Source organism: Garra rufa, chromosome 25 (assembly GCF_049309525.1).
Source record: "Garra rufa chromosome 25, GarRuf1.0, whole genome shotgun sequence".
In the NCBI taxonomy this organism is placed as follows: domain Eukaryota; kingdom Metazoa; phylum Chordata; class Actinopteri; order Cypriniformes; family Cyprinidae; genus Garra; species Garra rufa.
Window position 1 is genome coordinate 14,810,065 of NC_133385.1, and position 16,877 is coordinate 14,826,941.

At 34.4% G+C, this 16,877-nt stretch overlaps 1 protein-coding gene across 1 annotated transcript in view; it reads left to right on the forward strand.

Annotated features, from left to right (window-relative positions):
• agbl1 (AGBL carboxypeptidase 1) overlaps positions 1-7,675 on the forward strand; it is a 194,507-nt gene extending 186,832 nt beyond the window's left edge. The window contains exon 22 of the mRNA XM_073831593.1: positions 7,619-7,675. Within this exon, the coding sequence (XP_073687694.1) occupies positions 7,619-7,675 (57 nt within the window). The remainder of the gene's footprint in view (positions 1-7,618) is intronic.
• The last annotated feature ends 9,202 nt before the right edge of the window (positions 7,676-16,877 follow it).

Below are 16,877 nucleotides of genomic sequence, written 5' to 3' on the forward strand. Positions count from 1 at the left end.
AGCAGGAAACGTGTCATTTTCAAAATGCTTTGAAATCAGCCTCTTAATTTTACTCGATTTTCTTTAAACTTCATCAAAATCATGTCAAAACACGGCCGATAAGAATATGTAAAGGGGTCGATGATAAATCAAATGCTGTTGCCATGGCAACGTGTCAAACTTTAAAATTACATTCCTGTCTTTTTGAGGCAGATAACATGCTTAGAATTTCATGAAACTCAACACACACATCAATATTAATGATAGTTAGACACTGGCAAAAGGTCATAAATGGGCGTGAAGCAGGCACTCTATAGCGCCATCTTTTGACAAAAGTTGGGGGGTTAGTTTTTCCTACAGTCACCAAACTCTGTACATATATTGTTCTCATCAATCTGGACAACTTTCTAAATCAAACTCATTAGCTAAGACCAACAGAAAGCCGGCTATTTTGATTTGAAGGTGGATTTTTTGAAAAATCAGGTAGTAAACAAATTCACACTACTCCTAAGAACAACCAGCTGTTCACACCAAACTTTTTTAACATGAAGAGAAGATTCTGAAGATGTTAAATTGCGAGCGGATTTTGGATATCTTGAACGGTGTGGACGTGGTGATTTTTTAAAGATATAGTAAAAAACATAACCCTAATTTTTTATATCTTTAAAGTGCAGCATCCAAACTCTTTAAAACTTTTTTCACACAGAGATCTAATCATTCTGAGCAAGTGCTGGAAATATAAATTTTATACAAGCTTCAATGAATTAAAGAAAATTAAAAAAATAACTCAGAAACCTGCTGTCACTCTGGTGAATGTCTCTACAGTATGTGTGTGCGTTCAGTCAGGCACAGAGAAGCTCATTATTGCAGGGGGGAGGGGTGAGAGGCAGAGAGGGTGACAGAGTAGAGAGCCATCCTACAGACCATCTTTGAACAAAAAATGCACATATGTATTGTAATTACATAAATATGTCTGATCTTTGAGAGTCTGATATTTTGAGAAAATATAAAGGGTCACTTAGTCTTTCATTGTTCGTATTTTGCAGTTGTTGTTTTTTATTTATTTTTTACTTAACTGTACCATGAACTTGTCCTATTCAGTCACATAGCAAAAGATTTAAAAAAATACAACTTTTTAGCATGATCAATTTATCTTCATTGATAGACAATATTTACATAGTGTTATTTATTGAATATAAAATAATAATAATAAAAAATTAAGACAAACTTTGACAACAAAACAAACGTTACTGTTATCTCTTCAAAACATCTGAAAACCATAATTTTAAGATCAGTTATAAATATATATATATCACCCCGTTAAAATACTCAACTTGATTTTTAAAGATATTTTGAAAGAATGAAGAGTTTATAGAGCACTTTATTGTGTATTGCTGTACACCCACATGAACTGTGTTCATGTTCATGTTAATTCACAGTACATAAACTATATATGAATACTTTTTTTAGCTTAATATTAATTAACATTAATAAATGCTATTTATTTATTGGTCATGTTAACTAATATAGTTAATGCTAACAAATAAAACTGAATGGCAACATTTTATATTTTGTGTGTATGTGTCTGTGTGTTGATTTTAAAGTCTAACCCTTTCAATTCTGTAAACTTTAAATCCAAACTAGCAGAGGGTTACTTTGAATGCATGTGCCAACTGGGCACCGTCTTCATTATTGATTCTTAGTAATGTAGCGCTTAAGAGTGATGTCTTATAACAGGAGTCACCAGCAAAGCAATATCCACACACAAATTGTACAGATAGGTAACGATGACATTTAAGCAGAAGTGGTGGACGTAAAGCAAGCAATAATAACATTTTGTTATCATCATGAATCTTGTTCTTATCATCATCATCAGAGTATAGGGAAAATTTAGCATATTGGTTCACAGTTGGCATTATCTGAAGTCCTTGCATTGATTGCATTTAATTAAATCAACATTATATTTGGTCAGTCTGATCTTGAGGCCTTAGAGATGTTAAATTGTGAAGATCTTGAGTTTTCATTGAGTTGTTATAACTTAGCCATAAAATGTCCGATCTGCCTCAAACTTCACAGGTTTTGTAAGAGTCCTGGCCTGAAGACACCTAAAGACCAATATTCAGATATTATCATAGCGCCACCTGTTGGCAGCAGGATATATCATATATTTCACTAACTCAAACATACCAAGGTCAATCTGCACCAAACTTCATATGTTTGATAATAGTGCTGGCCTGAACACATCTACATGCCAATAATCAGTTATAGGCATAGCGCCACCAGCTGGCAGCGGCAAGTTTGGCACATTAAGTGACTTTGACATATTTCTCCTACATTTACTGTATTAAAAGCATACTGCCCACCGTTTGCTGTTTTCCTGAAGCCACCGGTCGGCGGTGAGCCCGGGTGCGAGGGCCCGTTCATCGCTGCTCGCAGCTTTAATTATTATTATTATTATTATTATTATTATTATAAATGTATATTTTATTAACAACTATAATGATTATTTTTTTTATTATTTGTTTATTTTATTATTATTATAAATGTATATTTTATTAACAACTACACATCATTTGAAGTCAATTACTAAGTTTACAAACCTAGACAAAAAAAAGTATGAAAAATGTATGGAAATATCATTACATAGTCTTTTTTAAATTTTTATTTTATTTTTTACAAAAATTAGCCATAATGATTGTTATTGGGTTTTTTTGTGTGTGTTTTTTTTTTTTAATTACCGTATTTAATCAGTTTTATTAGTATATTAGTTTAATTTAATTAGTATTATTATAAATGTTTGATTTTATTAACAACTATAGTGTTTATTATTATTATTTTATGTGTGTGTTAGTGTTGTCAAAAATATCGATATTTCGATAAATATCGATACTGAAATATCTGAACGATACAATACTAATTTCCCAAAGTATCGATACTAGCCGAGCTGTCACTTTCACTATTCCACATAGGCAAGTTGACAAACACCACACGTGACCGCAGTGCCTGTCTCGTCTCATTCAAGCGTGAGGCGAATGGAAAAGGCGAGTGCGGCATCCCGCGACCAACTTTGTTTGATAAAGAACACAGCAGGAGTGCTATCTGGAAATATTTTGGATATGAAACAAATGAACATGGAAAGCTGAAGTACACAAGCAAGCTAATATGTAAGAGTTGCTACAGAGCAGTGCTAACAAAAGGCGCTAACACCACTAATTTCGCAAAGCACCTGAAAGACAGACACCCGGATCTATATAAAGAAGAACTGTTCTCATTTTAACATGACTGAATCATTAAATAAGATTGCCTTTTATTGTTGCTGATATGAGTGTTGTCCCGTTTTTTACCGTAGTTCGTTAATATAATCAGATTGAGGAATCTTAGACGAGTAAATACTTTAACTGCGGTCAAATGTAAATTAACTGCGCTTATTTAACTTTATTTCAAAAAATCATTACTTAAATTCTACAATATGTCTTAATGTCGATCCAGTGAGCAACTGAGCATTGTGTGTGATGCACGCTTGTTTGCTTGCGTGGATCGTTGATTATGAATACGACATTAAAATCTGTTCGTCAAATAATGTTAATCTATTAACCAGCATTTATGAACGATGAGCAATGCATTTGTTACAGAATATTTGAATCTTTGATAACGGTAGGTAATAAAAACACAACGGATCATGTTAGCTCTGGTCCAATTAAAAATATTAACAGATATAACTTTGGATTTTAATTAGTTAATGTAGTAGTAAATTATATTTTAAATGAACTGTTAACTAAGATTAATAAATGTTTTGGAAGTATTTTTCATTGTTTATTCATGTTAACTAATGTTAACAAATATCTTTTACCATTAACTTAAGTTCTAAGATTAATTAGTTCAGTTAATTTTAAAAGTGTGGTCTGAAAAAAAAAAAAGTTTACGACCTACACTACCAGTTGTATTTGAACAGCAAATAAAGCATGAAGCTCAAACTCAAATGAAGCTACGAAGCTGAACAGGGCTGTAGCAGTGTACATATGCATATACTTTATTGTCATGTTCTAGACTATATTTATCTTTAAATTAAAAAAGAAATTTACCTCCTTAATATTGTGGCAGTTTTTTTCTCTGTGGTATTGAAAATAGTATCGAATATGGATATTTTTCAAGGTATCGTATCGAAGTTAGAAATTCCAGTATCGTGACAACACTAGTGTGTGTGTATGCATATATGTATGAAAATATCATTACATTATCTTATTTATTTATTTATTTATTTTTACAAAAAATATCCTTAATTATTGTTATTGTTTTTCTTTTAATTATTATTATATATGTATATTTTATTAACACCTATAATGATTATTATTGTTTTTATTTATTAGTTTATTTATTATAAATGTATATTTTATTGACAACTACACATCATTTGATGTCAATTACTAAGTTTCCGAACCTAGGCGAAAAATGTATAAAAAATGTATGGAAAATCTTTACATAGTCTTTTTTAAATGTTAATTTTTTACAAAAATTAAACCACAATGATTGTTATTGTTTTAATATAATTTTAATTATTATTATAAATGTATATTTTTTTATTAACAACTATAATCATTTTTTTTTATTATAAATGTATATTTTATTGACAACTACACATCATTTGAAGTGAAGTATTGCGTTTCCAATCCTCTATGAAAAATGTATGTAAACATTGTTACACTGCCTTTTTTAATTTTATATTTTTACAAAAAATAATCATTATGATTATTATTATTTTTTTGTTTGTATGTTTTTAATTACTATTCTAAATCTATTTAATTGACAACTACACATCATTTGAAGTCAATTATTGAGTTTCCAAACCTAGGCGATTGGCCAATGTCAGAGCGAACCGCATCCCTGTTGGTGTTTGAAGAGCGTGTCGGACAATATGCAGGACGCATGAGCTTCTAAATGTGTATAGATTTGGACTAATGGATCAGAAAATCAGACATTTCATTACGAGCGGCGCATACAAGCGCAGCTGGCAGGCCAGATGTTTTGGTACATGTACTTTTAGCAATGGGCGGCAGCCCGAGAGTCTCTTGATTAAAAAGTCTGTACTAATATTCACTGCCGATGTCAGGAACCTGGCAGACCATTAGACTGTGGAGCCAATTCAAGTGGGCCCTCTCCGGGTCCTTTAAAGCGAGTTAGACGAGAGCGGGAACATAAAAAAAGGAAAGAAAAGAGTGGGGAATGGGTAGAAACACTCCCTCTGTTCACAGCTAATTCATGCCAATTAGCAGCTCAGACGAGCTCTGGGATTCGGGAACGGAGCGAAGCTTAATTACGTTCTCAGTCAGTAAATCAGAGCCTGGGTCATTGAGAGTAACGCCGCCTCTGAAATGTCATCACTGCCTAGTGGAATCCCTGATCAGATGGACAGCTACACGTGTACCCTAAAAGAAACGTCGCGCTAAATCTAACTTTGGCCGGCGGTGCCGATGAATAACGTTCTCTTTTAGATATTTTGATGGACAATGTGATGTAACACTGCCAAATCAATCAGCTGTTAAACAGCATAGCCTGCGGTTGTTGATTTCATGAGGAGTGTGGGAAACTGGCGAGCTTCAGACAGAAAGTGAAGTGAAACTTATCCATTTTCCCAGATTGCCAATGACACCGGTAGGACCTTTTCCGCCGGTCTCCCACTCAAAGCAGAGGTGTCTTTTGCCAGACGAAGGATAATCTTCAAAAGGAATCTCATTTGCATCACAAAGACGGCACCTTTAATCACCTTAGCTTTGCAATTTCAGACTCCCGAATGAAATTCCCCACTTCCTTTCCTTTGCACTTCTTTCTCCTCCAAACTTAATCAACTATTGTCGTTTTTTTGCAAGGAAACACGTGGATTAAGATAAACGAGAGGCTTGATGAAATTGGTACAAAGTTCGTTTAATTAAGTATTGCGAGTGCTACATTCTGATTAGGTTCAATTTAGTTGCAGCTGTGATAAACACTTTTGTCTCGAAACGGAACTGTGAAGCAAAGTTTGAATTTTAACTTAGTGAGTCCTACAGGGAGTTTGCTGCAACCGTGTAACGTTTTTTAGTGGGCAATTTATCTCCTCATCTAAAAACCGACACGTAATGGGCTGTAAATACTGTCTGATGTCAATGTCAGATGTTTAGACTTGGTGTTTTTTTTTTGTGTTTTTGTTTGAAGGTTGGAGAAACATTGAAAACAAAGCTTCAGCATAGACACTATGCAGCATTTCTGTTGTTAAGCATGTAAACTTAGCTAAGATAAAAGTATATAAACAAAAATTATTCTTAATTTATATTTTAAATATATTATGAGTGATACATATGGAAGCCCATTACCGCCACTAAATATATATTTTTTTAAGTATTTGCAACTTTTTTCTCAGAATTGCGTAATACAAACTCGCAATTCCGACTTTTTTTCTCAGAATTGCGCAATACAAGCACACAATTCCAACTTTTTTCTCAGAATCGGGTAATGCAAACTCAGAATTCCGATGTTTTTTTAGAATTGCATAATACAAACCCACAATTCCGACTTTTTTTCTCAGAATTGCGCAATACAAGCACACAATTCCAACTTTTTTCTCAGAATCGGGTAATGCAAACTCAGAATTCCGATGTTTTTTTTTTTTTAGAATTGCATAATACAAACCCACAATTCCGACTTTTTTTTCTCAGAATTGCGTAATACAAACATTACTCTTTTCTCAGAATTGTGTGATACAAACATGACTTTTTTCTCAGAATTGAGTAATGCGAACTTGCAATTCTGACTTTTTCCCTCAAAATTGTCTAATACGAACTCGCAATTCCGACTTCTTTTTCTCAGAATTGCGAAATTCGAACTCACAATTCGGACTTTTTTCCTCAGAATTGTGTAATACAAACTCGCAATTACGATTTTTTTTTTCTCAGAATTGCGTAATTCGAACTTGCAATTAATTTTTTTTTTCTCAGAATTGCATAATACATTATATTTTGAATATATTACGAATGATACATATGGAATCCCATTTCTGCCACCAAAAAATTTTTTTTGAAAGTATTTGCAATTTTTTTTCAGAATTGCATAATACAGACTCGCAGTTCCGACTTTTTTTTCTCAGAATTGCGCAATACAAGCACACAATTCGTTTTTTTCTTTGATTTAGAATTGTGTAATACAAACTTGCAATTCTGCCTTTTTCCTCAAAATTGCATAATGCGAACTGTGCAATGTGCAATGCCAACTCGCATTCCGACTTTTTTTTTTCTCAGAATTGCATAATACGAACTCGCAATTCTGACTTTTTTTATCAGAACTGCATAAAACGAACTCGCAATTATAACTTTTTTCTCTCACAAGTATAAATATGTATCTCACAATTCTGACTTTTTTCCTCACAGTTCCGAGTTTATATCTGCAACTTTCCCTTTGATGACATCATCGAGGCCTCTAGTTTTTAACCTAGTGCCTCCAATCACCTGGCTCCATTACATGTTCTTTTACCTGTCCAATCAATTCGAATCATATCCCATTCTGCAAAAATACGTGACATTATAAAAGTAAAATAGGTTGTGAGTGCAGTTTTATGCTCACTTTGGGATAAATGTGTCAGATGAGGTGAATTTTGGATTAACTGCGACAGGCTGGAGACATGAATCAGATTGACCGTTTGGATGGGCTGCTCTATGGCTGCCGCTGAAAGGCATTTCATAGAAGATGACTGATCTGATAATTGTATTTCAGGACAGTAAGTGGAGTTATGACCCATCTGATTTCCAGAAATTTAATTGGGTCTCTTAAAAAAAAGAAGAAAGAAATAATGATGGTACAGCCATTTTGAGGAACATATGCTGGAGACAGTAATTTGATGTTTGCAAATTGATTAAAGCAACTCTCATAATATGTGATTAATTTCAAAGGACGGCTTTTAATTATGGCCATGGCAATATTTCGCAAGGCACAGCAAACTGAGGACACTGACTGTGCTGAGTGTGCAGGTCTGACAATCAGCTGAGAACTGCTATTAAATTATACACCAAAGAGTCTATGTAAAAGAGGACCAGCCCATTAAAAAAAAAAAAAGTATTTTATTTTATCTTATTTGCATACATGCATACACTTATTTAAATTAAAATATAAACATAAATCTATGTAATGTTTTATTTTCATTAATTTTCTGTAAAGCTGACCGTCTGATGTTCGTCTAGACGACTTCTCCATTGGTTGTGTGATATACGCTTAGATCTTCTGGATGCCTCCAGCATCTCCATTTCAGTGTTCTCCAAGGTGAAGGGAAAGCTAGCACTTCAAACGCTGAAGACCTCTCTAAATCATTTCTGCAGGTCAGGCTTTTAGAATCGGATCTCTGTTTCCATTCACTATTCATCAGTGGCTGATGTTAAATGATGGTGTCATGCAGCAATACGAGGGGAAATGTCAGTTGCCTGGTCTACTGAAAGAAAGCGTGGATTTTAGATGAGAATTCATTTCACACTGGTGCACGCCACGTGAACACACACACACACACACACACACACACACACATTGATAGACATCAAGTGTTTCAGAAAGGTTCAAAAAGTACTTTTAAAATTCAATAAAGTTAAGGAATCTATAGCGTAGAGTCCTTATTAAAACTCTGCAATCTAATTTAATCCTTTATATAAACAACATATTAGAATTTAGCTATATTTAAGAAAATTAAAAAAAAAAATAATTTGAATATAAAATAATATATTGTTTTTAGTCCATCAACCTCAAATGTACTTGCCTTTGATAGATTCATAAGAAAATAGTTCATGTGCAACGTCAATCACAGTTTTCTAATTCGATAAAGAAGGTTCAGGAAATAAGAACTCATTTTCTCTCAAAGTAATATCGCTTTTAGACTATTTAGTATATTTTTAGGCACACCATAATTATGAGATGTGATTTGAAAGCATGATGTTTACTGGATGTGGCTTGCTTGAATGAACAGGTGATGTTTGCCTGAGTTTAATTTCATTATCACCTTCATTAAAGCCATTGAATGCCACTTAGTTTGTAATTATCAATCTTTAAAAGTTTCTAGCTGAACTCCAGGGGCCACGTGAACATATGGTCTATCAAAACCAGCCCTGACTGTCTTTAGATTTTCTGGCCAATGAAACAAGACTCCTCTGATCCTTGCATTTATTAGGAGTTTATGAAAAAAACGCATGTTTCACCAGGCTCGCTTCCAAATTCTTCATTATTTTATTAACTTTATTATTTAGGACTGGAAAAGATGTCAAAGAAGTAGCAATGCACTTTAATATAATGTACAGTCGTGGCCAAAAGTTTTGAGAATGACACAAATATTAGTTTTCACAAAGTTTGCTGCTCAACAGCTTTTAGATCTTTGTTTCAGTTGTTTCTGTGATGTACTGAAATATAATTACAAGCACTTCATACGTTTCAAAGGATTTTATCGACAATTACAAGACATTTATGCAAAGAGTCAGTATTTGCAGTCTTGGCCCTTCTTTTTCAGGACCTCTGCAATTCGACTGGGCATGCTCTCAATCAACTTCTGGGCCAAATCCTGACTGATAGCAACCCATTCTTTCATAATCACTTCTTGGAGTTTGTGTTTGTCCACCCACCTCTTGAGGACTGACCACAAGTTTTAAGATCTGGGGAGTTTCCAGGCCATGGACCCAAAATGTCAACGTTTTGGTCCCCGGGCCACTTAGTTATCACTTTTGCCTTATGGCACGGTGCTCCATCGTGCTGGAAAATGCATTGTTCTTACCCAAACTGTTGTTGGATTGTTGGAAGAAGTTGCTGTTGGAGGGTGTTTTGGTACCATTCTTTATTCATGGCTGTGTTTTTGGGCAAAATTGTGAGTGAGCCCACTCCCTTGGATGAGAAGCAACCCCACACATGAATGGTCTCAGATGCTGTTGGCATGACACAGGACTGATGGTAGCGCTCACCTTTTTTTCTCCAGACAAGCCTTTTTCCAGATGCCCCAAACAATCGGAAAGAGGCTTCATCGGAGAATATGACTTTGCCCCAGTCCTCGTCAGTCCATTCGCCATACTTTTTGCAGAAGATCAATCTGTCCTTGATGGTTTTTTTTTGGAGAGAAGTGGCTTCTTTGCTGCCCTTCTTGACACCAGGCCATCTTCCAAAAGTCTTGGCCTCATTGTGCGTGCAGATGCGCTCACACCTGCCTGCTGCCATTCCTGAGCAAGCTCTGCACTGGTGGCACTCCGATCCCGCAGCTGAATCCTCTTTAGGAGACGATCCTGGCGCTTGCTGGACTTTCTTGGACGCCCTGAAGCCTTCTTAACAATGCAGTGGAAAGTTTTTTTTCGGGATTAAGTTAATTTTCATGGCAAAGAATGACTATGCAATTCATCTGATCACTCTTCATAACATTCTGGAGTATATGCAAATTGCTATTATAAAAACTTAAGCAGCAACTTTTCCAGTTTCCAATATTTATGTAATTCTCAAAACTTTTGGCCACGACTGTACAACATAAATGTAATGTACAACATAATGTAATCAGACTCTAAAAATTAAGTATTTCTTCCATTTCCTGACTTTCTCTCTTTGAATTCACAATTCTGAGAAAAAAGGCTGAATTGCTAGAAAAAAGTCAGAATTGCGAGATATAAACTCGCAGTTGCAAGAAAAAGTCAAACACATATTTGTGAGTTTTTATCGTACAATTCTGACTTTATTTGTCACAATTGTGAGTTTATATCACGCAATTCTGAGAAAGTCAGAATTCAGTTTGTATCTCGCAATTCTGACTTAATTTCTCAGAATTGCGACTTTGTAACTCTTACATTTAAGTTTATATCTCACAAGAAAAAAGTCAAAATTATGACTATATCTCGCAATATAACATGCAATTGCAAGTTTATATTTCACAATTCTGAGAAATAAAGTCAGAACTGTGAGTTTGTATCATGCGATTTTTAGAAAAAAAGTTGTAACTTTATATCTTGCAATTGTGAGACGAAGGTCAGAATTCAGTTTATATTGCACAATTCTGACTTTATAACTCGAGTTTATATCATGCAATTCTGAGGAAAAAAGTCACAATTTCGTTTATATCTCGCAATTCTGGGAAAAAAGTCAGAATTGTGAGTTTGTATCACGCAATTCTGAGAAAGTCAGAATTCAGTTTGTATCTCAAAATTCTGACTTTATAACTCGCATTTGTGAGTTTATATTACTCAATTCTGAAAAAAAAGTCAGAATTTAGTTTATATCTAGCAATTCTGACTTCATTTCTCAGAACTGCGTTTATATCTGTAAACTTGCAATTCTGAGAAATGAAGTCAAAATTGCAAGTTTATATCTCAGAATTCTGAGAAAAAAGTCTGAATTACGACTATATCTCGCAATTCTGACTTTATAACACGCAATTGCAAGTTTATATTTCACAATTCTGAGAAAAAAAGTCAGAATTGTGAGTTTGTATCTTATGATTCTTAGAAAAAAAATCAGAATTGTAACTTTATATCTTGCAATTCTGACTTTATAACAGCAATTGCGAGTTTATGTCACACAGTTCTGCGAAAAGAGTGAGAATTTAGTTTCTACTCACAATTCTGACTTTATAACTCGCAATTGTGAGTTTATATCTCAACTCTGATTTGTCTGAAAAAAGTCTGATTTGTGAGTTTATCTCACGCAATTCTGAGACAAGGGTCAGAATTTAGTTCATGTCGCGAAATTTTGACTTTATATCTTACAATTCTGGGAAAAATGTCAGATTTGTGAGTTTGTATTGCGAAGTTTTGAGAAAAAAGCAAGATTTGTGACTATTCTGCAATTCTGACTTTATAACATGCAATTGCAAGTTTATATTTCACAATTCTGAAAAATAATGTCAGAATTGTGAGTTTGTATCATGCGATTCTGTCTTTATAACAGCAATTGCGAGTTTGTCACAATTCTGAGAAAAGAGTCAGAATTTAGTTTCTACTCACAATTCTGACTTTATAACTCGCAATTGTGAGTTTATATCCAATTTGTGAGTTTGTATTACGCAATTCTGAGACAAAGATCAGAATTTAGTTTATATCACGCAATTCTGACTTTATAACTTGCAATTACAAGTTTATATCATGCAATTCTGAGAAAAAGTCACAATTTAGTTATCTCTCAATTCTGACTTCATTTATCAGAAATGTGAGTTTATATCTCACAATCCTGAGAAACAAGGCCAGAATTGTGACTATATCTTGCAATTCTAACTTTATAACACACAATTCTGAGAAAAAAAGTCTGAACTGTGAGTTTGTATCATGCAATTCTGAGAAAAAAAGCCAGAATTGTGACTATATCTTGCAATTCTGACTTTATAACACGCATATATCTCACAATTCTGAGAAAAAAAAGTCTGAATTGTGAGTTTGTATTGCGCAATTCTAAGAAAAAAAGCCAGAATTGTGAATCTCGCAATTCTGACTTTATAACACGCAATTGCGAGTTTATATCTCACAATTCTGAGGAAAAAAAGTCAGAATTGTGAGTTTGTATCACACAGTCAGGAAACAGCTTCCAAACGAATTAGACCTTAAAATGACCATGCAGCTAATCATATTGTCATGCATAGACAGAATAGCAAAACAGGAGTTTCTGGGATTTTACCAACTGTTATTTTTCCCTAAAAGCTGGCAAAAAGGCCTAAATATATAATGAACGTGCACCAGGCAGCACAACGGAAAAATTAACTTTTAATGACAGTAGTCGACGAAGGTCAAAATAAATGAAAAGCATTGTGATTTTAAAAAAATAATAAAAGTACGCAATCAAAGATATTCCAGATATTTCTCAGAGGACATCCGAGTTGAAAAACTGTAGATCATTTGCTCTGTTATTCTTACAGAGGTCCTGTGAGGAAAAACATATGCTAGTTTTTTCAGTGTAGTGACACAGATGTGAGCTAGAGGGAGCCGCTGAGTCAAAAACTCCGATCCCATCATGACTCACTTCATCAATGACAGCAGAGCTAGCAGAGCTCTGTTATGCTTGGGCCTCTTTTGGAAAACAGTTCGAGTTCCGTGCTACCAAATGTCCTGAAAGATTGTTTAACCACAGGACTAAGCTACAGAAGCCTCAAGGGAAATAAAGCACTTGGTTGAAAGTAGCCAGGTAGCTACTAGTTAGCAATTGTGTGACTTGTCATTGATGTATGATTGCAGGCTGAAAGGAAGAAAGCTGTGTTTTGTGCGTATATGTCAGGAGCTAAGTGGGCGACGCGGCGCAAGACCAGACAGTTTATATGCAATACATCATTGTCATCTAAAATGTCGACAGTGGCATTAGCATGTCACATGCTAATTAGCCAAGTCACCGTGTAGAAAATCACTGAAGTGTATAAAATCACACTAAGGAATGGGCAAAAAAAGGATGATACGAATACACAAAAGATAGACTAGGTAGGAATGGGCAAGGATAGTCAACTAGTCAGTTAGTGAGGTTGGCTAGTTTAGGTTGGGCTTCATTTTGTTACATATAAATGTCTATTAGTATTTAAGTTACAGAACTTTTTCAGCAGATTGCAAAATGATTCTATGGCATTACTGCGAAAACACTCTTTTAAAAACTTTATTTGTAAGAGTGTAACTGTTTGCACGAGAGTACTTTGGCCTCTCTATCGCCATGAATGTTGTAATCCTGATATTTCCCACCAAATCTGACTATTATTGTAGGTTTAAAGGGATAGTTCACCCAAAAATGAAAATTACCTCATGATTTACTCACCCTCAAGCCATCCTAGGTGTATATGACTTTCTTTTTTCAGATGAATACAATTAGAGTTATATAAAAAAAAATGTCTTGGCTCCTCCAAGCTTTATAATGGCAGTAAATGGGTGGTGAGATTTTGAAGTCCAATAAAGTGTATGCATCCATCATGAAAAGTGCTCCACAAGGCTCTGGGGGGTTAATAAGGCCTTCTGAAGCAAATTCGTGCGTTTTTTTTTTTTTTTTTGTAAGAAAAATATCCATATTTCAAACTTTATAAACCATAATCTCTAGCTTCCGCTAACTGTCGTACGCATGTTCATGAAAGAGTGGTGTTCCTACTGTGGCGGGAGGAGCAAACGACAGACACAGTGGGTGTGGCGTCAGGCCTCTGAGAGGCTTTTATTAAACAGAAAATGAAAGAAAAGTGTCCAAAAGGGGAAATAAAAGTGTCCAAATAAACGGGGGATCTGGTGTCCTCGAGTGCTGGGATTTTGTGAAGGATGGGTAGTGTTCGATAGGGAAGGGTCCAGGTAAGGGGCGGAGTCCGGCGGCCGCACGCGCTCCCCGCGTGGGACCGGGGTGCTAGGGGTGGCGGCATCTCTTGCGGCTTCGTCCCTCTCGAGCTGTCCGGTGCTTCCGGTGGGGAATCTACGGCCCGGCATCCTGGCCCGTTGGCCGTCTCTGGTGCGGTCTTCAGCCGGACCACGGGTCCGGCGGCTCGTCCTCTTGGCGGCGCGGGATTCCCTCTTCACCCCTTCCTGGACCCGCGAGGACACCAGCGTGCATGCACGGGGGAGAGACCGGTCTCCTGAGGAGAGGCGCGCTCGGGATTTAAACAGCGGCGGTGATGAGGCTTCATTTCCTTCACGTGTTCCTCATCACACGCCGCCAGCCCGAGATGATTTCTCGCCCCTCCTCTCCCCTACACACCCACTCCCGTCGGGAGCCTGGAGAAGGGCGGCGAATAAGGGACAGGGTGGTGATGATAATTAGGGGGGAGGCAGCCGACTCGTCACACTACGAAGACGTTTTAGTGCCACCTTAAAAAATGTTACAAAAAAATCTTAGATTACGAGAAAAAGTCGTAATATTTCGAGAATAAAGACCAAATATTACGAGAATAAAGTCAAAATACTACAAGAAAAAAGTTGAAATACTACAAAAATAAACGTCGAAATATTTTGAGGATAAAGTCGAAATTATGAGAATAAAGTCAAAATGTTTAGAGAATAAAGTCAAAATGTTTCGAGAATAAAGTCGAAATGTTTCAAGAATAAAGGCTGTTGAGATCCATCCATCATAAAAATACTCCACACTGCTCCGGTGGGTTAATCAAGGCCTTTTGAAGAGAATCGATACGTTTGTGTAAGAAAAATATCCATATTTTAAACTTTATAGCTCTTTTATTAACTCTAGCTTCCGCTAACTGTTGTAGATGTGTTCGTGAAAGAGTGGCGTTTCTACAACGGTGTTTTAGTGCCATGTTAAAAAAAATAGTATGATTACTAGATTAAACTTTATTCTTGAAATATTTTGAGTTTATTAATAAACTTTATTATTAACTTTATTCTCAAAATGTTTTGACTTTATTCTCGTAGCATTTCGACTTTGTTCTCGTAGTATTTCAACTTTATTCTCGTAATATTTTGACTTTATTCTCATAATATTTCGACTTTATTCTTGAAACATTTCGACTTTATTCTCACAATATTTTGACTTTATTCTCGTAATATTTTGACTTTATTCTCGAAATATTTAAACTTTTTTTCTCTCAATATTTTGACTTTATTCTTAGAGCATTTCTATTTTATTCTCATAATTTTGACATTATTCTTGAAATATTGCAACTTTATTCTCGTAATTTCGACTTTATTCTCGTAATTTCGACTTTATTGTCAAAATATTATGACGTTAATCTCGAAATTTCAACTTTATTCTCGTGATATTTTGACTTTTAACTCAAAAAATTTTACATTTATTCTCACAATATTTTGACTTTATTCTCATAATATTTCGACTTTATTCTCAATATTTTGACTTTATTCTCATAACATTTCGACTTTATTCTTGAAACATTTCGACTTTATTCTCATAATATTTTGACTTTATTCTTGTAATATTTTGACTTCATTCTCGTAATTTCAACTTTATTGTCAAAATATTATGTTAATCTCGAAATTTCAACTTTATTCTCGTGATATTTTGACTTTTAACTCAAAAATTTTTACATTTATTCTCACAATATTTTGACTTTATTCTCATAATATTTCGACTTTATTCTCAATATTTTGACTTTATTCTCATAACATTTCGACTTTATTCTTGAAACATTTCGACTTTATTCTCATAATATTTTGACTTTATTCTTGTAATATTTTGACTTCATTCTCGTAATTTCGACTTTATTCTCAAAATATTTTGATTTTATTCTCAAAATATTTTGACTTTTTTTCTTCTAATATTTTGACTTTATTCTTAGAACATTACTATTTTATTCTCATATTTTTTACATTATTCTTGAAATATTTCAACTTTATTCTTGTAATTTCGACTTTATTCTTGAAATATTACAACTTTATTTTCGTAATTTGTACTTTATTCCCGTAATATTTTGACTTTGTTCTCGTAATTTCAAATTTATTCTCATAATATTTCGACTTTAATCTCATAATTTCGATTTTGTTCTCAAATATTTTGTCTTTATTCTCGTAGTATTTCGACTTTATTCTCAAAATATTATGACTTTAATCTCGTAAACTTAGATTTGTTTTTTTGTTTTTTAACGTGGCACTAAAATTCTGTCGTACATCACATACAAATTTAAATATGGCTATTTTTCTTACACAAATGCATCGATTCACTTCAGGAAGCTTTTATTAACTCCCTGGAGCCGTGTGGAGCACTTTTTGTGATGGATGAATGCACTTTATTGGACTTCAAAATCTCAACAGCCATTCACTGCCATTATAAAGCTTGGAAGAGACAGGACATTTTTTAATATAATTCTGATGAGGGTGAGTAAATTTTGTGGTGAACTGTCCCTTTAAACTTTAATAATCATTCTATTATATATAGTACAGTTTACTTAATATATTATATTAAGTGCTATTTTATATATTATATTCAATATATTTCAATGTAGTTTTCACTTCCCTATGAATGTG